Raw genomic sequence first — 23,502 nt, 5'->3', positions numbered from 1 at the left:
TTTGGAATTATTCTTATAAGTTATTAAAAAATAGTATAATGATATAACATACATATATATTAAGTAATTTTGTTATACAAATTTCTCTCTTAATCTTCATTTTTCTCAAAACATTATTTATTCAAAATTTTGTAAGAATTATTGCTTAAATCGTTAATGTATATAAATGCAACGTTTTCGTATTTAATACAATTGTATATCTCACTTTATATATATGGGGAATTCTTTTTTAAATCAGCCACCCCCCCTGCCCATTTCAATTTTGGGGAAAATTGTATATCTCTTGAATTTGAAATTCGAATTCGGAATCGTAATCAGCGATCCCAAAAACCCCTACATACAGAATTTAGTAGAAATCGGTCAACAGTAAGAAAAATACTGTCCGCCATCTTGGATCCGCCATCTTGAATTTGAAATCTGACATCGGATTCTTGTTCAGCGACCCCCAAAATACTTTTAATGAGTAATTTGGTCAAAATTATTGACGAATTATAATTTTTTCGATCATTTTTGACTAAAAAATGGCATTTTTTTGCGAGATGCCTCACTTTAGACAGTTTTTTTGAGGTTAGAAAATTTTTTTTTTTAAACACCTAACGGCATCAAAAACTAGACTTCTTGACAAATTTTTTCGTGTGCTAAAAAAATTTTTTTCCCCAAAATTGAAATGGGCAGGGGGGGTGGCTGATTTAAAAAAAAATTCCCCATATATATATATATATATATATATATATATATATTTATATATACAGGGTGACCCATTTTAACTTAGGCAGCCAAATAACTCGAAAAATAAGCAAGATAGAGAAAAATGTTTTAGACAAAAGTTGTATGGTTTCGAGGGGGCCATAAGATGGTATCATTGGTTTGACCTTGAAGAGTCATTTGAAGGTCACGTGAAGGTCACTTCAATTTTTTTAAATGGAACATCCTATATATTTTTGTACATTCTTGTAGCTCATCTCGAGAGCTTTCCAAAACACTATAATTAAGTACATTTTCGTTAAGTACTTTTTGAGTTATGAGGCTTGAAATAATTTCTTAATTTTACATAAACCGTAAAATATCTTGTAAAATATTCATTTTTCGATTACCTTACCTTAATAGTTTTATGTACAAAATAATGAGAGGAATCAATTGGTGTAAAGAAAACACATTGTTTCGAAGAAAAAATATGTAATTTGCAATTAACAATTCCATATTTTTTCTTAAAAACAACTATGTGTTTTCTTTACACCAATTGATTCCTCTCATTATTTTGTACATAAAAGTATTAAGGTAAGATAATCGAAAAATGAATATTTTACAAGATATTTTACGGTTTATGTAAAATTAAGAAATTATTTCAAGCATCATAACTCAAAAAGTACTTAACGGAAAGGTACTTAATTTAGTGTTTTGGAAAGCTCTCGAAATAAGCTACAAGAATGTACAAAAATATATAGGGTATTCCATTTAAAAAAATTGAAGTGACCTACACGTGACCTTCAAATGACTCTTCAAGGTCAAACCAATGATACCATCTTATGGCCCCCTCGAAACCATACAACTTTTGTCTAAAACATTTTTCTCTATCTTGCTTATTTTTCGAGTTATTTGGCTGCCTAAGTTAAAATGGGTCACCCTGTATATACATATGTATATCTTATAATTCTTTTCCATTTTATATGTTAAATTATGTAATAATTATATTGATCAATTCTTATATGCTTTTCATATTATTTTAAATTAAACAATTATTAATAAAAAAATATAATATCTCTTTCTATATATTCTTTTTCAAGAATTTAAATTATTTTTAAAACGCACAATAAGGTATCATAAGAGATATTTTAAAATTTAATTGCACAAACATAAAAAATGCATTAGTTGCAAATAGTCTATTGTAAAAGTTGCAATTACTTGAAAATTAGTTTGTTGCAATAGAATTTAATAATATATGCAATTTTATATAATTACTTGTTTTTCTGTTTTATAAATACAGAACTGAATATTGGTACGTCATTGTATAGCAAAATTTAACGTGCAATTTTTCATTGCAATTTCCCTTGAAATTTGCGTTACAAATTTCTCAAAGAAGGATTAAAAGTGAGTATCAAATATATAAATTATATACAAATATATAATTATAAATTATATAGTTGAATTCTATTAGATGGTTTTAACTTAAATGTCCACTGTTTAAAAACATCAAAAATTAATTAAGACTCTCGCAATGGCACTCGACTAAAAAGGAGAGTCGAGGGCCCGACCGTTCGTTCGGCGCCCCTGGCAGCCGATAGCGAGATATCGCTTTGTCAGCGAATATCCGAAAACAGCGCTCGCCCTTCTCGAAAGATCCAACAACAACAAATAACCCGTTAGATCGCTCAATTTAAACATTGTCTCGGTAACCGTCGAGTTCACGAAAAATCGGGATCTTTCGAGAAGGGCTTGAGTATAAATTGACGCGATCACGGAGCACTGAGCCTTTTGTCGAAAAGTCTCCAACGCGCTCATTTAGTTCTCTGAAATCAAAAAACGTTCTTTCCGTTGCTCGCGGAACAAATCGATTTTCTCCGTTGCTTGCGGATTCAAAATTCCGCTTGAATTTTCCGATTTTTTCTTCGTCGTTAATTGAAAAACTGTAAATATATTAAAATTGTATTTGTGAATTAGAATAAAGGACTGTACATAGACACATATATATATCGGGACTTGTCGTTCTCTTTCTTTCGTGCCGCGCTCACTTCTCGGTCTATTCTCGCGTCTTTTTGCTAACATTTGCTGGTCCTTCGAGCCGGATCTTCGTGACCGGTTTTTTATACGACGCCGTGTGAGTGAAAAGTGGTGTGCTTCCTCTGTGCTTCAGAGATCAGTCACCTGAAATTCAAGCCATCATGAGTCGTAAGGCAGAGTTAATAATTACCGCCGCAACGGATCTCTACGGCAAAATCGCTCGCACTCACGAGAACCTGATGAAGCTGGGCGCTGCCAGAATCACTGTGGGCGCCGTGGAGGCGCGCCTGCAGTCCTTGGAGAGGTACTGGACCAAATTTGACACTCACAACGATGAGCTTCTAAATCACCTAGACCAAATCGCAGATTCGGAGTATTTAAAACTCGATATACCTGCTCTGGCTGAGGAGGCCTACCTCGGTAATAAAGGTTTGCTGTTGGACCTTCTGCGTAGCCTCAAGACCGAGGAAGCTGCTGCGAAGGCGCTAGAGCCGTCCTCTCAGGCTCCTCGCACTACGCTTCCACGGATCCAGCTGCCTCATTTCTCCGGGAAGTACGAAGATTGGCCAGCTTTCCGCGACCTTTTTCAGTCCCTAATCGGAAGGGACACCCTCACAACACCAGTTGAGAAGCTCCATTATCTGAAGGCGTGTCTTAAGGGAGAGGCAGAATTATTGGTCAGAAGCCTGCCTACGACAAGTGAGAACTTCGAGCGCGCGTGGGATCCTCTCATTGCCTACTATGAGAACAAGCGTCTCCTGGTGCGCAGTTACATCTCCCAGTTCACGTCACTTCAAAAACTGAAGAGCGAGTCGGTGATTGATCTGCGCAAACTCTACCACAGCGTAAAGAGCACCGTGGGCTCACTGGAGAGCATTGGGCGCCCTATCACGAAGGGCGAAGACCTTTTTGTGCACCTTGTTGTCGACCTTCTCGATCCTCGATCTCGTCGCGAGTGGGAGAATTTTATTAGTGACTCAAACGATCCACCTTCGTATGATAAACTGCAGCTCTTCTTGGATCGTCAGTTGCACACATTGGAATCGTTGCAGCCAGTCAAGGTCGAGGCCGCTTCTTCCAAGTCGAGTTCGAGTACAACGCAGAAAACCCGCACTCTCCACGCGCGAAAGCAGGGCAGCAAACGAGGTCGCTGCTCCTTGTGTAGTCAGGACCACTACATAATGTTCTGTGAACTCTACCAGAACAAGACGGCGGAAGAGAGGAAGCGTCACGTCGAGGCGAACGATCTGTGTCTTAACTGCCTCGGGAAGCACAAGGTAAGCGAGTGTGCTTCTCAAAAGACGTGTTCGTTGTGTCGCGCGCGTCATCACTCGACTCTCCACGAGGCGTGTCCGTCGGTCGAAGTCGCTAAGACGTCGCACTTAGCGCAACGCAAAGCCGAGCCGACGGTGTCGGTGCTCCTTGCTACCGCGCGCGTTCGCGTAATGGACCGGTTCGGCCGCGTCCACACTGCGCGCGCCCTAGTCGATCAGGGCTCGGAGTCCTCACTAGTTTCCGAAGCTTTAGCCCAGCGTCTTCGTCTGGTGCAATCTCCTACCTCGGTCGCGGTGTATGGAGTCGGCGGCAAGCAGACGGGCCTCGCGCGCGGTCAGGTCGCTCTCCAGATCCGCTCTCTATGCGACGGGCCTTTAATAAACGTGACCGCCTTGGTCTTTCCCCGGCTCACCCTTTATGAAGGCGGGATCAAGGCCGACCGTCAAGCGTGGACGCACATCAAGGAACTGGAGCTCGCCGATCCGGACTTCTCAGCTGCGGACCCCGTGGACATCCTTTTGGGAGCTGATGTCTACGCCACCATCCTCCAGGAGGGACTTCGGCGAGGCAAATCACAGGAACCTGTGGCACAAAAAACGGCATTAGGCTGGATCTTATCTGGGGCCGTCGGCGCAACAGCCACTCCACGTCGCACGCTAGCGCATCACTGCCTGGCCGAGGAAAGTCTAAGCGCTCTCGTACAGAAGTTCTGGCAGCAGGAGGAGCTCTCTGACGCCGCTGTAGCTCTCTCGCCTGTGGATCAGGAGTGCGAGAACTTCTTTCGCCGGACTCATTCGCGTACCGCCGACGGCCGATACGTCGTGCGTCTGCCGGTCGTTTCTCCTCTGCCAGACTTTTCAGCAACGCGCTCTTCGGCTCTGCGAGTTCTCTTCAGCATGGAGAGGCGCTTCACTCGGGATCCTCCATTTCACGCGCTCTATTCAGACTTCATGCGGCAGTACGAGGACTTGCGCCACATGTCACGCATAACTCCTGCCGCCAAATCAAATGAGTCGGTGAATTACCTACCTCACCACGGCGTTCTGCGGAAGACCAGCGTCACCACGAAGCTGCGCGTGGTCTTCAACGGCTCCACGCCAGCTACTTCGGGCAAAACTCTGAACGATCATCTTATGGTGGGTCCGAATTTGCTGCCTCCTCTCGCCGACGTGCTACTCCGTTGGCGACAACACCGATACGTCCTCGCCACCGACGTAGAAAAGATGTTCCGGCAGATCCTGGTACATCCGGACGATAGGGACCTGCAAAGAATTCTGTGGCGTTATTCCGAGCAAGACAGCCCAGCGGAGTATCAGCTGAGCACGTTGACTTACGGTCTCGCGTGTGCGCCGTTTCTGGCGATGCGCACCCTGAAGCAGTTAGCCGAGGACGAGAGTGAGCGGTATCCACTGGGAGCAGCCGCACTCCGACGTGACGTCTACATGGACGACATTCTGACTGGAGCATCAACGTTCGCGGAGACCAAGGAGATGTGCAATCAGCTGTCCGACATCTGCATGGCGGGCGGCTTTCCTCTCCGGAAGTGGTCGACCAACGACTCGGCTCTCCTCTCCGCCATCCCGATGGAGCATCGGTTGCAGCGCGAACTCCGTGACTGGCGACCGCACGAGGCTCACTCCACCTTGGGGCTGCAGTGGCATCCCGCTACGGACGATTTCTCTTTCGCTACCCGGCACATTGCCTTGCAGTCCGTCACTAAGAGATCCGTGCTGTCTTTGGTGGCGCAACTATTCGATCCCCTCGGCTGGCTGGCGCCGGTCGTGGTCCGCGCCAAGATCGCTTTCCAATCTACTTGGCTTCAAGGACTCGAGTGGGATGTCCCGCTCGACGACGTCTCCGCATCAAACTGGGTCGACTTCCATGCGGAAATCCCGGTACTCGAGCAAATCCGAGTACCTCGCTGGATCAATCTGGACCCTTCTTGCACGCACCTGGAGGTCCATGGCTTCTCCGACGCCTCTGAACGCGCGTATTCCGCCGTCGTGTACTTGAGGACAAAATTAAACGATTCATGGGCCGTCAGTTTAATCACCGCTAAAACGAAGGTCACGCCGCTCAAACAGATTTCCTTACCTCGCTTAGAGTTATGCGCTGCCGTCCTTCTCTGCCGCCTAGCCAAACACGCCATGGCGATCCTCGACGTAGCCGCACCGCTTCACCTGTGGACAGACTCCACCGTCACGCTGGGCTGGATTCGAGGTCACCCCACCAGGTGGCAAACCTATGTCGCGAACCGCGTCTCCGAGATCCAGAGGACAACCCCGGAGGCTACGTGGCATCACGTCTCTGGCCAGGACAACCCAGCCGACTGCGCTTCCCGCGGTCTCTCTCCCAGTGCGCTGCTGAGTCACCCACTGTGGTGGCAGGGTCCACCTTGGCTAAGGTTAGAAACCGCTGCGTGGCCGACTACCATCAGCCATAACATCGAGGAGGACCTGCCTGAGAGGCGCACCCGAGTCCACGCCGAAGCAACAGAGGCATCAACGAGCGAGGCCGCCGAGTTGCTGCGTTTCTCCTCCCTGCAGAGACTCCTGCGCGTAACAGCCTGGTGCCGACGGTGGCTGAACGTGAAGGCAGGTCGTGCAGCGGTCACTCGCCGGCGCTCCCCCGGAACGACTCTGTCTGCTGACGAGATAAAGGAGGCTCGAGTTTCCTGGATCCGGCGAGTGCAATCTGAAAAATTCAAGGCCGAATTAAAATTAATAAGTCAGGGTCTTACGCTCAGCAAATCAAACTCACTCGTCCGTTTTAGTCCCTTTTTAGATCCTAAGGGCCTCTTGCGGGTTGGCGGTCGGCTTAAGCACTCCATCTTGGCCTACGACGAGCGTCATCCCGTCCTCCTGCCGAAGGACTCGCACCTCACCCGGCTAATCGTGGACGACTGCCATCGACGAGCGTTGCACGGCGGAGCGCAGCTCACATTGTCTCTAATCCGCCAGCGATACTGGATTCCACGAGGTCGAGCCATCGTTAAAAGAGCTATCTCGCGATGCCTCATTTGTGTGCGATGGCGGGCGGCAACCCCACAGCAGTTGATGGGCAACCTTCCACGAGAACGCGTGGTACCTGCGAGGCCCTTCCTTCACACCGGGGTCGACTACGCCGGGCCGATTCAACTCCGCACCACCAAGGGGCGTGGACATCGCTCTTACAAGGCCTTCGTAGCGGTCTTCGTCTGCCTTGCTTCCAGGGCAGTACACCTCGAGGTGGTCTCGGACTATACGGCCGAGGCCTTCCTTGCGGCCCTCAGACGATTCGTCTCTCGCCGTGGCATTTGTCGCAGTCTCCGAAGTGACTGCGGAACCACCTTCGTGGGAGCCGATTCGAAGTTGAGGGCTCTCTTCACCGCTGGCACCCCCGAAAGTCACTGGGTCATCGACAGACTCGCCTCCGAGAAAATCGAGTGGAAGTTCAACCCTCCCTCCGCGCCGCACTTCGGTGGTATCTGGGAGGCCGCCGTCAAGTCGTTGAAACATCATCTCCGACGGGTGCTTGGCGACGCCACTCTAACATACGAGGAGATGAGCATCCTCCTCGCTCAAATCGAGGCGTGCCTGAATTCGCGGCCACTGCAGGCGCTCTCGGACGACCCTGAGGATCTCGCCGCGTTGACACCCGGACACTTCCTGGTGGGAGCCGCCCTGACTGCCGTACCCGAGCCGTCCTTGCTGCATCAACCGGCGACTCGTTTATCCCGCTGGCAGCTCCTGCAAAAAATGCGGGATCACTTTTGGGAGCGCTGATCGAAGGAGTACCTCCACTCCATAACTCACCGTCCTAAGTGGTTACGCGAAGAGGCGGGCTTCCAGGTCGGTCGGCTATGTCTTCTCCGGAACGAACTCACACCACCAACGAAATGGCCACTCGCGCGAATCACGAAAGTCCACCCCGGAGAGGACGGCCAAGTTCGCGTCGTCACCGTGCGCACCGCAGCCTCCGAGTTCGTACGACCGATAGTGAAACTCGTAATGCTACCCGTCAACAGCAGCGAGGATTACGGACCTCAACCGTAATAGATCCGATCTCGCGAGTAACGAATCTAAATTTTTAATTAGATATAGAATATTTTTCTGAAATTTTTTCCTACTGTAAAATAAATTCTCCCATTGCGTGCAGCGCATCCACTGCCGCAAATAGCCTAATTTCGCCAAACGCTTTCGGCGAGGCGGGCGGAATGTTAGCGTACGTGTGAACTCGACGCCTGCGCATTATGATTACACTCACATGTCCGCTCAGCTGTAGTTGCATGCTGCTGGCGTATGCACTCTGGCAACAGCCTGCGAGAGCTGAGACAGTTTTAGTAAAAATCATGTGTCACGTAGTAAATTAACAGTGAAAATGAAATGTACTCTGCAGGAATATACGGATATGATTGTGGCATACGGGCTAGCGGGAGAAAATACTTATCGCGCGGCCACAATTTACGTGGAATGATTTCCCGGGCGAAAACCAAGTGGACGTTTTTACGTGTTGTGCAATAATTATGTGAAACTGGGTGTCGTGCATAATATCGGGATAACCGGTCCAGCAGTGCGTCTTCGTGTACGAGATGAAGAAAGGATTCTGTAAGCATTTTATGAAAATCCTGGAACTAGCGTGCGTCATGTGACATACGAATTTGGTTTTTCGCGATACGCAGTACATCACGCTTTACGTGTAATGGATTACGTCCGTATCATTACCAACGTGTGTAACACATTTTATCGAGGGATTTTCAACCACGGATCAATTTTTATGAAGGTACTGTCATCATCAATTTTTTACATTTACGATACATTCAGCGTACAGTAACGGCATTTTGAACAATTTTCACAAATATTTAAATTGAGAGTGGAATAGGCCTATGGGGGAAACCACTATAAAAAAAGCGCACCATGCTATCTACCGCAAGGTGGTGTGGAAATGATAGCGCATCATTTTCTCGCCACTAAAAGGACGGGTCATTTTTCGGCGCGGTATTGCGATATATCGCACGCCATCATCATGTCTCGGAGAGCGATCCCATCGCTTCGCCGCGCGCCTAGTATAGGATTACAGTGGGACGACTCTCGTCGCCGCGCGCTTCTACTCACGCAGATTGGCCGATATTCTTTATTTAATTTTTCGTTAATTATTGCGAATATCAAAAAACAGTACAAGTCCTTCCTTCTTAATTTGAGCCAATCTACCTCCTTACTTTGAATGGACCAAAATTTTCCTGAAACCCTGTATATATATATATATATATATATATATATATATATATATACATATATATATATACATATACATACATATACATACTCATATGCATATACATATATATATATATATATATATATATATATATATATATAATATAAAGAAATATTGCAAATTAATCGATTTCTTCTTCTAAGTCGCTCTCCTCATTTGAGGAATCGTGACCCTATAGCTTATATGCACTGTTTCACCACTCTCCTCCATCCGGATCTGTCCTCGGCCTCCCTTAAGGATGTCTGCAGTGGCTTTTCTGAGAAGGGCTTGATCTGGTCTATCCATCTTGTGGGCGACCTTCCTCTGGGACGTTTCTTCTCAACCTTGCCCTGAACTACCAACTTCTCAAGGCCTGCCTCATCGCGACGAATGACATGCCCGAAATATTTTAAGATGTTTCGTCGGCATCTCGTGGACAACCGTTCGTGGATGTCTAGTTCTTCTAGAATCGACGCGTTAGTTCTTTTTTCTGTCCACGAAATCCGCAGCATACGTCTCCAACACCACATCTCGAACGCGTCTATCCGGTATCTGTCCGCTGCTTTTATGGTCCAGGATTCTGCACCGTATGAAAACACCGGGAACACCAGTGTCTCCATGATTCGGATTTTAGTGGTCTTTGCAATCTGTCTATCCGACCATATTTTCACCAAGTCGGTTACCGCCTTACGGGCTAGCGCTATGCGTCGCCTAATTTCTGGCTCGGAGCCACCCTGACTTGAGATCAGTGATCCGAGATAATTGAATTGCTGGACCACTTGGATTTGTTGCATTAGATTTTGTAATTCAAGGGTGTTGCCCCTGTCCACAATCATTAACTTGGTTTTATCCAAGTTTATCTCCAGACCCAACAAACGGCTCTCGTCTGTGATCCGCTGGAGCATTTCCACCAGCTCAGTTGTGTCCTTCGCTAGTATGGTGGTATCGTCTGCATAACGTAGATTATCCATCCTCTTACCACCAATTGAGACTCCGCCCTCATAATCGTCCAGGGCTCGCCTCATTATGTACTCACCGTACGCGTTGAACAGTCTGGGAGATACAATATGCACCCTTGTCGTACGCCTCTTTGGATGTTAAAGGATTTTGAAGCGCGGTTTTCTAATCGGATAATTCCATTGTGAGACTTGTAGAGACCTCTTATCAAGTGTACCAGGTGACAAGGCACTCCCATCTGCAGCAATACCTTCCAAAGGTCGCTCCATCTGACAGAGTCAAAGGCTTTCATGTAGTCGATGAAACACAATAGCACTGGAGAGTTGAATTCTCGTGCTTTCTCGATGAGTTGACGGATGTTGAATATCTGGTCTCTGGTCCTTCTCCCTGGCACAAAACCTGCCTGTTCCGGTGGAATCTGATGTTCTAGATAATATTTCAGGCGTTGGTCAATTATTATCAGTAGCATCTTGCTAGCATGCGAAATGAGAGAGATGGTCCGATAATTTTGGCATTTTTGGGTGGATCCCTTTTTGTGCAGCGGTATGAATATAGATTGTGTCCAGTCTTTTGGCCAGTTTCCGGTTTGCCATATTTTGTTACACACTTCTAGCATGATATCCACCCCATCATCCCCCAGCGCCTGAAGGGCTTCCGCATTGATCTCGTCTGACCCTAGTGCCTTGTTGTGCTTCAAGTATTTTATCGCATGTTCAACCTCCGCCCTCATTATGTTCGGTTCCTTCTCCATAGTGTCTGGGGAGACCTCCTCCTGGGTCTCTGCATCTTCTCCCTTGTATAATTCAGCGGCATATTCTCTCCATCTCTCCAAGATCTCGTTTCTCTCCCATAGTATCCTGCCTTCCTTATCCTCGATGGTCAATGCCTTGGGTGTAAACTTCCGAGTGAGAAACTTGATTTTCTTGAATAAGTCGTTGGTTTCGCCGCAGTTGTGGTGCTCTTCAATTTCTTCACATGTTTTTTGGAAGAAGTTATTCTTGTCCTGTCGACATCTTCTCTGGATTTGCTTGCATAGGTGCCTGTACAGTGTTTGTTCTTGTTCCGTGCGTATGCCCTTTGCCTTTATCTTTTTCCTTTCTTCAATTAGTGTTATGGTTTCAGTGGTGATCCAATACTTATGTTGTCTGTTCTTGTGTTTGTTTTTGTTTTTGTTTTTGCAGATCTTGTCGGCTGCTTCTTTTACCGTCTTTTGGAGTGCTCCCCAGATTTGTTCTACACTCTGTTTGGTGCTTTCCATCTTGATGTTGGTCAGGGTTGGTTGGACGGCTTCTCTAAGTTGATGAAGGTCTTCCCTAGTCAATCTATTAGATCTTAATGATTGTCCTGTGCTTTTGAGCTTTAATTTATGTACCATCACCAATAGCTGATGGTCGGATCCACATTCGGCTCCTGGAAAAGTCTTACAGTTGGTTACCGATGTCCTCCAACGCGCGTTAACCATGATGAAATCAATTTGATTTCTGAATCTGTCTCCAGGAGATTTCCAGGTGTACAGACGACGCGGATGATGTTTGAACATAGTGTTGGCTATTACCATGCCGTTTTCTTGACAGAATTGGAGCAAGCGCTCTCCCCGTTCGTTTCTCGCTCCCAAACCAAATCCTCCGACTATCTCTTTAAACGCGTCCTCATCTGCTGTGCTTCCAATCTTTGCGTTTAAGTCCCCCTGAACTATGACTATTTCTCTCCTAGGCAGGTCTTTTACAGTTGACTCTAATTGAGTGTAAAAGCTATCGATGTCTTCTTCTGTTGCCTCGGTCGTTGGGGCATATACCTGCACAACATTCAAGTTGAATGGGGATGACTTTATTTTCACTGTCATAATTCTGTCACTGATTGGTTTGTATCCCAGCACAAATCTAGTTGCTGTTTTCGGTACCAGCACCGCCACTCCGTTGCGACTTGTTGTCGCATTCCCAGAGAAATAAACAGTCGCACCCAGACCGGTGCTGAAGTGTCCAGAGCCCTTCCAGTGTGATTCCGACACGCCAAGCAGGCTCAGGTTGTGGGCTTCCGCCTCTCTTTCGAGGATATGGAGCTTGCCGAGTTGTCGCAAGCCACGCACATTCCACGTACCGAACCGAAAGCTCTACCGCATATTGAAATTGAAATTCTTCCGTGCGGCGTCATTCAGAGCAGTCCCCCCCGGAGATCCGATCGGGGAACTATTTAAACCTCCGGAACATTTCGCGCTGAATGAAGCCATAGGGTTCTCTTGGGATGGTTATTAAAGGTGGCTTCCCGTGTCCTTCCTTTAAGGTATGGGATATTAAGGGATTGAGTGTGGGTTTGGACAGGATTAAGGTTGGGACTTGGTTCCCCCGGAAATTGGTGTGGAAGGAAACCAAGAGCTCACGTGGGCAGGGTCGCTAGCTCTGAAGTAGCTCTGTCCTCTGTCGGGATCACAGAGGAGTAGCTACCCGCTACCCGTAGTCGATTTAAGGAACATTAAATATACGAACAATATGTTATCTGTCTTATATTTTACAAATTTGAGTCTTCTTCATTATCGAGTCACCTCCTAAGAGCACTCTATTATTAAATAAATAATGTCCAAAAATAAACATAAAAATCAATAATACTTAAATTTAATATTAATAGATTTAATAATATAATTGTAGAATATTTTTTAATTTTTGTATTATTATCTTGTATTTCTTCGTTATTATTAATTTTTGATTTATAACATTCGCAGATGAAACTTGCATTTGCTTTCATGATAATGATGGCTATCGCAATGATATCAACTGTTTCAAGTCAGCATGGAACTTCAGAAAAAAACAAAGAAGCAAGTAACCCTGGTCTCCTCGGAGGTTTAATCAATGTTACACTCAGTGTTCCAAGCAATCTTACAAACATACTGGGTCTATGATAACTTCCTCCAAAGTTTCCGTATAAATATGTTAGACATAATGAAAAAAGTAAACTTCAATAAATAAATGTTAAACAGCATGTCATATAAATTCTTTTCCTTCAGTTAAATAAAATTGTCGACAAAAGGAAATAATGTGTTGTAATTCTGTAGATATTATATGATCACTCCACACGCAAACCTTTTGCTTAAAAAAATTCTATTTTTTTGCAAAAGTGCTCAGAGAATTTTCTTCCTAGATTTTCAGAACTTTCCTATAAATCATCTTCTTCTATTTTTTCTTTGTTTTATCTTAAAAACTTCAAATTTTGTTGTATTTCTAATGATTTCATAATCGAATATATGTATGATGTCAATTAAAAAAAAGAAAGAAAGAAAGAAAGAAAGAAAGATGGGAGATTGTGCCAAATAAGCTTGTGCGTTTAGCTTTTTAGAATTTTTTAAAATTTTCTATGATATCTCATTAGATACTAAATCGAATATTTATTCACCGATATATCAGTATGTAACGTGCGAATAAATTAATTTCTTAATTGTTATAAGGAGAAATTATTTCTCAATATCACGTTCATTAATCTTCTTTTCTTTTTATTGAAAATTCTCTTAAAATTTGTCAAAATTTGATGAATATAAGTATATATCCATAAAGGAAATAATTGATATTAGATACGAGGTATTTTTTATGGGCATTAAGGATATCCACGAATGTGTAAGAAAAAGCTATTAGAGATGCTATAGATATCCAAATGTCCGCAATTCGAGGTTTCATAAATATATACTACAGGATATGTAAACCAATATTCAGTGGATATCTATAAAACAATCAGTGAATATTTACATAGATACATCTATTACATGTATATTGATATTTATTAGATTTTTGCTGGATATTTATTCAATGTTCTATGATACATATATAAATAACGGAATTTGCAACCGTCCGCGTTTAATTTTTGGAGCTCTGGAGCTCCTCGCAAAAGATAGAGGAGATACGACTAATACCCATACAGCACAGACCATTGTTGTTACATTGCAGCAATATTGCAGAAATATAACAACAATATAACAAGAATGGTCTGTGCTGTATGGGTAATGTTGTGTCCGCGGAACGATATATCGAACGCGCGCGAACTCGCGCACTCGTAAATAACAACGAGATTTTAAAGGAACAAAGAAATTTTAATGAATCACAACGATATAAACAAGAACATAGATTATTCGCAAAATAAGCCACACATCGACGCGCGTTTGCACAGCTTGACAGCTGACTCTAGACTCCCAGCTGATCGTCGTTGTTTATCAACAACGTCTTAATGACGCGCTCGGAGACGATCTTGTATCGTCGACGTATTTCCCGCTAAAAGAATACAACGGGTGGCGAATACATCCGCAGGAAGGGACGCGGGGATGCAACAATAGCCTTCGAACTAACGCACTCTTTGATTGATGAGCCTGACTCGCGAATCCTGGACCTAGGCGCGAAGCTCGTGGATGTATGACTATCCAGTGGATATCTTTTTGGTAGCTGCTTGGTGGATATAAATTCACACGCAAAAAAACGGGCCACTAAATTTTAACATCTTTCAATAATGAAATCAGTAAATAATCATCGTATTGAGATGAAACAAAGCTCAAATTAGAGCTTGAATATTGCTCTTAAAAACTAAAAAAACCAAAGTTTGAGTTACAAAAAATGTTTTACAAAATGACGAATGCTGACAATAGACTTTGAGAAATGATAGACTTTGAGAAAACAAATTTTTTTGTTAAACTGTTGCATTGCTCAAGAGAAATGGGTCCCTGGTACAAAAATGTATGAGTTATTGAGCTTATTTCAAATATATATATTTGTTAGGAAATAAATGGTATATATTTGAAAAATTTTCTAGGACCTTTTTTGATAAAGTTATGCCGTTTGGAAGAATGTTTCTGCAATCTTGCAGAAAAATGTTGTTGCAATGTTATTGCAACTCTTACGGTGCTGTATGGCGATGAAATCCTCAAGTACAAGTAAGTATTTAAATTAATAAAACTTAACCTCCATATTTTAAAAACATTTTTTACATTAGATTACATTACTATCTACATTATTTGCGTATTTTTGTGTGGTACAGTTCTCCATATTTGGCGCCCAATAATCTTGTAATTATTGCGATTATCCCCCGGTAGAGATGGCGAAAGATATGTCATGTGGCCCCGATATAGTCGAAAAAAATAATCACAATACTTGTATGTCTGATATTGGACATAATTAAATGCAATGTGTTTTTCCAAATCAAATCAGCTGTTTTGCAACGTTACTGTTTTTTTACATCGCCAATAATCTCTGTCACAATAGTTACACGCTGTGATAACACATATATAATATCTCATTAAATAATTTTGTTATTAAAAGACTGAAGCGCTTTATAACTGAGTAGTTTGTGAAAAAGCTGAGTGATATTGTATTTGATATTATATTTGAAGGTATATAATGAGAATTTTTATTTACTTACGTTTATATAGAAGTAAAGTTATTTACACAATTATCCATTTTTTTATTATTATGATAGAGTACGTAATAATGAGTACATGATGTTAATGTAAGAAAGAAATGCGTTATTTATATATATTATGCGTTATTTATTTCTTATTGAGAAATTAATTTGATAATAGGCATACTACACAGATTATAGATACATAGAGATAAAGAGAAACATTTTAAAAATATTTTAAAGCTTTTAAAAAAGACAATGTATATGTTTCATTGTATTGTTTTAGTGATAATTGTATATATTAAAATAATACTGCACAATGATTCGACAAGTTCTTTCCGATCCTATGATTCATGCAGATGAAAGTGGAGAAGTGATTTTTAAGGAGAGTGTTACAATACATGTTGAGGATGGTAGGGTATTTAACATATTCCATATATTTATTATTTTTATTAGTAATTCATCTAATATAGATGAAATATATAAAACAATAACAATATTTTATTCATATCTGTATTATACAATATACAGATTATTGATGTTATGGAAAATTCAACAACAGATCGACAAAAGATAGATGATTTTCATGCAGAAGTTAATAATTTATCAGAACAATTTATAATACCTGAATTTTTATCGATTGTCATTGTTCAAAAACATCAAAAAATTAATTAAAACTCTCGCAATGGCCCTCGACTAAAAAGGAGAGTCGAGGGCCCGGCCGTTCGTTCGGCGCCCCTGGCAGCCGATAGCGAGATATCGCTTTGTCAGCGAATATCCGAAAACAGCGCTCGCCCTTCTCGAAAGATCCAACAACAACAAATAACCCGTTAGATCGCTCAATTTAAACATTGTCTCGGTAACCGTCGAGTTCACGAAAAATCGGGATCTTTCGAGAAGGGCTTGAGTATAAATCGACGCGATCACGGAGCACTGAGCCTTTTGTCGAAAAGTCTCCGACGCGATCATTTAGCTCTCGAATATTAAAAACGTTCTTTCCGTCGCTCGCGGAATAAATCGATTTTCTCCGTTGCTTGCGGATTCAAAATTCAGCTTGAATTTTTCGATCTTTCTTCGTCGTTAGTCAAGAAACTGTAAATATATTAAAAATTGTATTTGTGAATTAGAATAAAGGACTGTACATAGACACATATATATATCGGGACTTGTCGTTCTCTTTCTTTCGCGCCGCGCTCACTTCTCGGTCTATTCTCGCGCCTTTTGCTAACATTTGCTGGTCCTTCGAGCCGGATCTTCGTGACCGGTTTTTATACGACGCCGTGTGAGTGAAAAGTGGTGTGCTTCCTCTGTGCTTCGGAGATCAGTCACCTGAAATTCAAGCCATCATGAGTCGTAAGGCAGAGTTAATAATTACCGCCGCAACGGATCTCTACGGCAAAATCGCTCGCACTCACGAGAACCTGATGAAGCTGGGCGCTGCCAGAATCACTGTGGGCGCCGTGGAGGCGCGCCTGCAGTCCTTGGAGAGGTACTGGACCAAATTTGACACTCACAACGATGAGCTTCTAAACCACCTAGACCAAATCGCAGATTCGGAGTATTTAAAACTCGACATACCTGCTCTGGCTGAGGAGGCCTACCTCGGTAATAAAGGTTTGCTGTTGGACCTTCTGCGTAGCCTCAAGACCGAGGAAGCTGCTACGAAGACGCTAGAGCCGTCCTCTCAGGCTCCTCGCACTACGCTTCCACGGATCCAGCTGCCTCATTTCTCCGGGAAGTACGAGGATTGGCCAGCTTTCCGCGACCTTTTTCAGTCCCTAATCGGAAGGGACACCCTCACAACACCAGTTGAGAAGCTCCATTATCTGAAGGCGTGCCTTAAGGGAGAGGCAGAATTATTGGTCAGAAGCCTGCCTACAACAAGTGAGAACTTCGAGCGCGCGTGGGATGCTCTCATTGCCTACTATGAGAACAAGCATCTCCTGGTGCGCAGTTACATCTCCCAGTTCACGTCACTTCAAAAACTGAAGAGCGAGTCGGTGATTGATCTGCGCAAACTCTACCACAGCGTAAAGAGCACCGTGGGCTCACTGGAGAGCATTGGGCGCCCTATCACGAAGGGCGAAGACCTTTTTGTGCACCTGGTTGTCGACCTTCTCGATCCTCGATCTCGTCGCGAGTGGGAGAATTTTATTAGTGACTCAAACGATCCACCTTCGTATGATAAACTGCAGCTCTTCTTGGATCGTCGGTTGCACACCTTGGAATCGTTGCAGCCAGTCAAGGTCGAGGCCGCTTCTTCCAAGTCGAGTTCGAGTACAACGCAGAAAACCCGCACTCTACACGCGCGAAAGCAGGACAGCAAACGAGGTCGCTGCTCCTTGTGTAGTCAGGACCACTACATAATGTTCTGTGATCTCTACCAGAACAAGACGGCGGAAGAGAGGAAGCGTCACGTCGAGGCGAACGATCTGTGTCTTAACTGCCTCGGGAAGCACAAGGTAAGCGAGTGTGCTTCTCAGAAGACGTGTTCGTTGTGTCGCGCGCGTCATCACTCGACTCTCCACGAGGCGTGTCCGTCGGTCGAAGTCGCTAAGACGTCGCACTTAGCGCAACGCAAGGCCGAGCCGACGGTGTCGGTGCTCCTTGCTACCGCGCGCGTTCGCGTAATGGACCGGTTCGGCCGCGTCCACACTGCGCGCGCCCTAGTCGATCAGGGCTCGGAGTCTTCACTAGTTTCCGAAGCTTTAGCCCAGCGTCTTCGTCTGGTGCGATCTCCTACCTCGGTCGCGGTGTATGGAGTCGGCGGCAAGCAGACGGGCCTCGCGCGCGGTCAGGTCGCTCTCCAGATCCGCTCTCTATGCGACGGGCCTTTAATAAACGTGACCGCCTTGGTCTTTCCCCGGCTCACCCTTTATGAAGGCGGGATCAAGGCCGACCGTCAAGCGTGGACGCACATCAAGGGACTGGAGCTCGCCGATCCGGACTTCTCAGCTGCGGACCCCGTGGACATCCTTTTGGGAGCTGATGTCTACGCCACCATCCTCCAGGAGGGACTTCGGCGAGGCAAATCACAGGAACCTGTGGCACAAAAAACGGCATTAGGCTGGATCTTATCTGGGGCCGTCGGCGCAACAGCCACTCCGCGTCGCACGCTAGCACACCACTGCCTGGCCGAGGAAAGTCTAAGCGCTCTCGTACAGAAGTTCTGGCAGCAGGAGGAGCTCTCTGACGCCGCTGTAGCTCTCTCGCCTGTGGATCAGGAGTGCGAGAACTTCTTTCGCCGGACTCATACGCGAACCGCCGACGGCCGATACGTCGTGCGTCTGCCGGTCGTTTCTCCTCTGCCAGACTTTTCAGCAACGCGCTCTTCGGCTCTGCGAGTTCTCTTCAGCATGGAGAGGCGCTTCACTCGGGATCCTCCATTTCACGCGCTCTATTCAGACTTCATGCGGCAGTACGAGGACTTGCGCCACATGTCACCCATAGCTCCTGCCGCCAAATCAAATGAGTCGGTGAATTACCTACCTCACCACGGCGTTCTGCGGAAGACCAGCGTCACCACGAAGCTGCGCGTGGTCTTCAACGGCTCCACGCCAGCTACTTCGGGCAGAACTCTAAACGATCATCTTATGGTGGGTCCGAATTTGCTGCCTCCTCTCGCCGACGTGCTACTCCGCTGGCGACAACACCGATACGTCCTCGCCACCGACGTAGAAAAGATGTTCCGGCAGATCCTGGTACATCCGGACGATAGGGACCTGCAAAGAATTCTGTGGCGTTATTCCGAGCAAGACAGTCCAGCGGAGTATCAGCTGAGCACGGTGACTTACGGTCTCGCGTGTGCGCCGTTTCTGGCGATGCGCACCCTGAAGCAGTTAGCCGAGGACGAGAGTGAGCGGTATCCACTGGGGACGGCCGCACTCCGACGGGACGTCTACATGGACGACATTCTGACTGGAGCATCAACGTTCGCGGAGACCAAGGAGATGTGCAAACAGCTGTCCGACATCTGCATGGCGGGCGGCTTTCCTCTCCGGAAGTGGTCGACCAACGACTCGGCTCTCCTCTCCGCCATCCCGATGGAGCATCGGTTGCAGCGCGAACTCCGTGACTGGCGACCACACGAGGCTCACTCCACCTTGGGACTGCAGTGGCATCCCGCTACGGACGACTTCTCTTTCGCTACCCGGCACATTGCCTTGCAGTCCGTCACTAAGAGATCCGTGCTGTCTTTGGTGGCGCAACTATTCGATCCCCTCGGCTGGCTGGCGCCGGTCGTGGTCCGTGCCAAGATCGCTTTCCAATCTACTTGGCTTCAAGGACTCGAGTGGGATGCCCCGCTCGACGACGTCTCCGCATCAAACTGGGTCGACTTCCATGCGGAAATCCCGGTACTCGAGCAAATCCGAGTACCTCGCTGGATCAATCTGGACCCTTCTTGCACGCACCTGGAGGTCCATGGCTTCTCCGACGCCTCTGAACGCGCGTATTCCGCCGTCGTGTACTTGAGGACAAAATTAAACGATTCATGGGCCGTCAGTTTGATCACCGCCAAAACGAAGGTCACGCCGCTCAAACAGATTTCCTTACCTCGCTTAGAGTTATGCGCTGCCGTCCTTCTCTGCCGCCTAGCCAAACACGCCATAGCGATCCTCGACGTAGCCGCACCGCTTCACCTGTGGACGGACTCCACCGTCACGCTGGGCTGGATTCGAGGTCACCCGACCAGGTGGCAAACCTATGTCGCGAACCGCGTCTCCGAGATCCAGAGGACAACCCCGGAGGCTACGTGGCATCACGTCTCTGGCCAGGACAACCCAGCCGACTGCGCTTCCCGCGGTCTCTCTCCCAGTGCGCTGCTGAGTCACCCACTGTGGTGGCAGGGTCCATCTTGGCTAAGGTTAGAAACCGCTGCGTGGCCGACTACCATCAGCCATAACATCGAGGAGGACCTGCCTGAGAAGCGCACCCGAGTCCACGTCGAAGCAACAGAGGCATCAACGAGCGAGGCCGCCGAGTTGCTGCGTTTCTCCTCCCTGCAGAGACTCCTGCGCGTAACAGCCTGGTGCCGACGGTGGCTGAACGTGAAGGCAGGTTGTGCAGCGGTCACTCGCCGGCGCTCCCCCGGAACGACTCTGTCTGCTGACGAGATAGAGGAGGCTCGAGTTTCCTGGATCCGGCGAGTGCAATCTGAAAAATTCAAGGCCGAATTAAAATTAATAAGTCAGGATCTTACGCTCAGCAAATCAAACTCACTCGTCCGTTTTAGTCCCTTTTTAGATCCTAAGGGCCTCTTGCGGGTTGGCGGCCGGCTTAAGCACTCCATCTTGGCCTACGACGAGCGTCATCCCGTCCTCCTGCCAAAGGATTCGCACCTCACCCGGCTAATCGTGGACGACTGTCATCGACGAGCGTTGCACGGCGGAGCGCAGCTCACATTGTCTCTGATCCGCCAGCGATACTGGATTCCACGAGGTCGAGCCATCGTTAAAAGAGCTATCTCGCGATGCCTCATTTGTGTGCGATGGCGGGCGGCAACCCCACAGCAGTTGATGGGCAACCTTCCACGAGAACGCGTGGTACCTGCGAGGCCCTTCCTTCACACCGGGGTCGACTACGCCGGGCCGATTCAACTTCGCACCACCAAGGGGCGTGGACATCGCTCTTACAAGGCCTTCGTAGCGGTCTTCGTCTGCCTTGCTTCCAGGGCAGTACACCTCGAAGTGGTCTCGGACTATACGGCCGAGGCCTTCCTTGCGGCCCTCAGACGATTCGTCTCTCGCCGCGGCATTTGTCGCAGTCTCCGTAGTGACTGCGGAACCACCTTCGTGGGAGCCGATTCGAAGTTGAGGGCTCTCTTCACCGCTGGCACCCCCGAAAGTCTCTGGGTCATCGACAGACTCGCCTCCGAGAAAATCGAGTGGAAGTTCAACCCTCCCTCCGCGCCGCACTTCGGTGGTATCTGGGAGGCCGCCGTCAAGTCGTTGAAACATCATCTCCGACGGGTGCTTGGCGACGCCACTCTAACATACGAGGAGATGAGCACCCTCCTCGCTCAAATCGAGGCGTGCCTGAATTCGCGGCCACTGCAGGCGCTCTCGGACGACCCTGAGGATCTCGCCGCGTTGACACCCGGACACTTCCTGGTGGGAGCCGCCCTGACTGCCGTACCCGAGCCGTCCTTGCTGCATCAACCGGCGACTCGTTTATCCCGCTGGCAGCTCCTGCAAAAAATGCGGGATCACTTTTGGGAGCGCTGGTCGAAGGAGTACCTCCACTCCATAACTCACCGTCCTAAGTGGTTACGCGAAGAGGCGGGCTTCCAGGTCGGTCGGCTATGTCTTCTCCGGAACGAACTCACACCACCAACGAAATGGCCACTCGCGCGAATCACGAAAGTCCACCCCGGAGAGGACGGCCAAGTTCGCGTCGTCACCGTGCGCACCGCAGCCTCCGAGTTCGTACGACCGGTAGTGAAACTCGTAGTGCTACCCGTCAACAGCAGCGAGGATTACGGACCTCAACCGTAATAGATCCGATCTCGCGAGTAACGGATCTGAATTTTTTAATTAGATATAGAATATTATTCTGAAATTTTTTCCTACTGTAAAATAAATTCTCCCATTGCGTGCAGCGCATCCACTGCCGCAAATAGCCTAATTTCGCCAAACGCCTTCGGCGAGGCGGGCGGAATGTTCAAAAACATCAAAAAATTAATTAAAACTCTCGCAATGGCCCTCGACTAAAAAGGAGAGTCGAGGGCCCGGCCGTTCGTTCGGCGCCCCTGGCAGCCGATAGCGAGATATCGCTTTGTCAGCGAATATCCGAAAACAGCGCTCGCCCTTCTCGAAAGATCCAACAACAACAAATAACCCGTTAGATCGCTCAATTTAAACATTGTCTCGGTAACCGTCGAGTTCACGAAAAATCGGGATCTTTCGAGAAGGGCTTGAGTATAAATCGACGCGATCACGGAGCACTGAGCCTTTTGTCGAAAAGTCTCCGACGCGATCATTTAGCTCTCGAATATTAAAAACGTTCTTTCCGTCGCTCGCGGAATAAATCGATTTTCTCCGTTGCTTGCGGATTCAAAATTCAGCTTGAATTTTTCGATCTTTCTTCGTCGTTAGTCAAGAAACTGTAAATATATTAAAAATTGTATTTGTGAATTAGAATAAAGGACTGTACATAGACACATATATATATCGGGACTTGTCGTTCTCTTTCTTTCGCGCCGCGCTCACTTCTCGGTCTATTCTCGCGCCTTTTGCTAACAGTCATACTCATGCAGTGCAGTTTCCGAATCTTGGATTGGATTACAAAAACATCTTTTAGACTGGCTGGAGACCTATACTTGTCCATTGGAGAGGCAGTATACTGATAAAAAATTTGTAGAACAAGTGTTTGAGGTAGCTGTGATATGTAAAAGAAATCTTAAAACATAATATTATTTAAGAACAATATTTATATAATAATATAATAAAATAATGCTATAAATAATATATAAAACAATACAATAAAAAAATAATGCTATGTAAATAATACAAAATAATACTATAATATGTATAATAATACTATAAATAATATATATAGCATATTATTATAAAATAATAATTGTATTTGACCTAAAATATTCTTATCTTTTAATTATTTTAATTGTTATTTCACAGAAACGAACTATACAAACTGGTACAACAATAGCATGTTATTTTGCATCTTTGTATACCGAGGTATCTGCGATTCTCGCGGAAATAGTTTCAAAGCTAGGTCAAGCTCGGGCTTTCATCGGAAAAGTAAACTGAACGTTTCACGGGATGATGGATATTATGAAAGCGGAAAAATCAATTGAGACTACTATGGCCTTTATAAAAGCTGTCGAACAAATAGGAGTAAATGAAAATTTATATTTTATTTCCTGAATTATGATAAGAAAATAGTTTCCTAATTAAGGATATATAATTTCACATATGACTCTATCTTCACTAA

The 23,502-nt window shown here is 45.9% G+C and overlaps 5 protein-coding genes and 1 long non-coding RNA gene across 7 annotated transcripts; 3 read left to right on the top strand and 3 right to left on the bottom strand.

Annotated features, from left to right (window-relative positions):
* Positions 1 to 1,994: 1,994 nt before the first annotated feature.
* On the top strand, positions 1,995 to 13,213 carry LOC145959456 (uncharacterized). The gene is made up of 2 exons (XR_014435039.1): positions 1,995 to 2,088; positions 12,902 to 13,213. It is a non-coding gene; the product is annotated as an uncharacterized LOC145959456 (long non-coding RNA).
* On the bottom strand, positions 2,187 to 6,935 carry LOC145959437 (uncharacterized). 2 transcript variants are annotated; one of them, XM_083078288.1, is made up of 7 exons: positions 6,754 to 6,935; positions 6,088 to 6,687; positions 5,328 to 6,001; positions 5,023 to 5,255; positions 3,135 to 4,575; positions 2,949 to 3,068; positions 2,187 to 2,862 (listed from the first exon to the last, which is right to left on the bottom strand). In XM_083078288.1, exons 1-2 carry the CDS (start codon positions 6,821 to 6,823, stop codon positions 6,362 to 6,364), a joined length of 396 nt encoding a protein of 131 aa, XP_082934414.1. In that variant the 5' UTR covers positions 6,824 to 6,935; the 3' UTR covers positions 2,187 to 2,862; positions 2,949 to 3,068; positions 3,135 to 4,575; positions 5,023 to 5,255; positions 5,328 to 6,001; positions 6,088 to 6,361. The 2 variants fall into 2 exon arrangements, with proteins under 2 accessions (XP_082934414.1, XP_082934413.1); XM_083078287.1 differs by having other exon boundaries at positions 2,949 to 4,575.
* On the bottom strand, positions 6,941 to 8,088 carry LOC145959436 (uncharacterized). The gene is made up of 2 exons (XM_083078286.1): positions 7,788 to 8,088; positions 6,941 to 7,721 (listed from the first exon to the last, which is right to left on the bottom strand). Exon 2 carries the CDS (start codon positions 7,491 to 7,493, stop codon positions 6,942 to 6,944), a length of 552 nt encoding a protein of 183 aa, XP_082934412.1. The 5' UTR covers positions 7,494 to 7,721; positions 7,788 to 8,088; the 3' UTR covers position 6,941.
* Positions 13,214 to 16,651: 3,438 nt separating the features above from the next.
* Positions 16,652 to 22,867, bottom strand: LOC145959433 (uncharacterized). The gene is made up of 6 exons (XM_083078284.1): positions 20,773 to 22,867; positions 20,107 to 20,706; positions 19,347 to 20,020; positions 19,042 to 19,274; positions 16,968 to 18,594; positions 16,652 to 16,881 (listed from the first exon to the last, which is right to left on the bottom strand). The coding sequence occupies exons 1-2, from the start codon at positions 20,840 to 20,842 to the stop codon at positions 20,381 to 20,383; spliced, it is 396 nt and encodes a 131-aa protein (XP_082934410.1). The 5' UTR covers positions 20,843 to 22,867; the 3' UTR covers positions 16,652 to 16,881; positions 16,968 to 18,594; positions 19,042 to 19,274; positions 19,347 to 20,020; positions 20,107 to 20,380.
* LOC145967009 (uncharacterized) lies at positions 16,899 to 20,148 on the top strand. Its single transcript, XM_083091856.1, has 2 exons — positions 16,899 to 20,051; positions 20,116 to 20,148. Exons 1-2 carry the CDS (start codon positions 16,899 to 16,901, stop codon positions 20,146 to 20,148), a joined length of 3,186 nt encoding a protein of 1,061 aa, XP_082947982.1.
* LOC145966395 (uncharacterized) lies at positions 21,069 to 22,046 on the top strand. Its single transcript, XM_083090804.1, has one exon. The coding sequence runs from the start codon at positions 21,069 to 21,071 to the stop codon at positions 22,044 to 22,046; it is 978 nt and encodes a 325-aa protein (XP_082946930.1).
* Positions 22,868 to 23,502: the final 635 nt, after the last annotated feature.

Source organism: Camponotus vicinus, unplaced genomic scaffold (genome assembly GCF_025532165.1).
Source record: "Camponotus vicinus isolate PSW18456_S1 unplaced genomic scaffold, iyCamVici1.0 SCAF_1, whole genome shotgun sequence".
In the NCBI taxonomy this organism is placed as follows: domain Eukaryota; kingdom Metazoa; phylum Arthropoda; class Insecta; order Hymenoptera; family Formicidae; genus Camponotus; species Camponotus vicinus.
The sequence above is the reverse complement of the archived record's forward strand: the minus strand, read 5'-3'. Positions and strand labels throughout refer to the sequence as shown.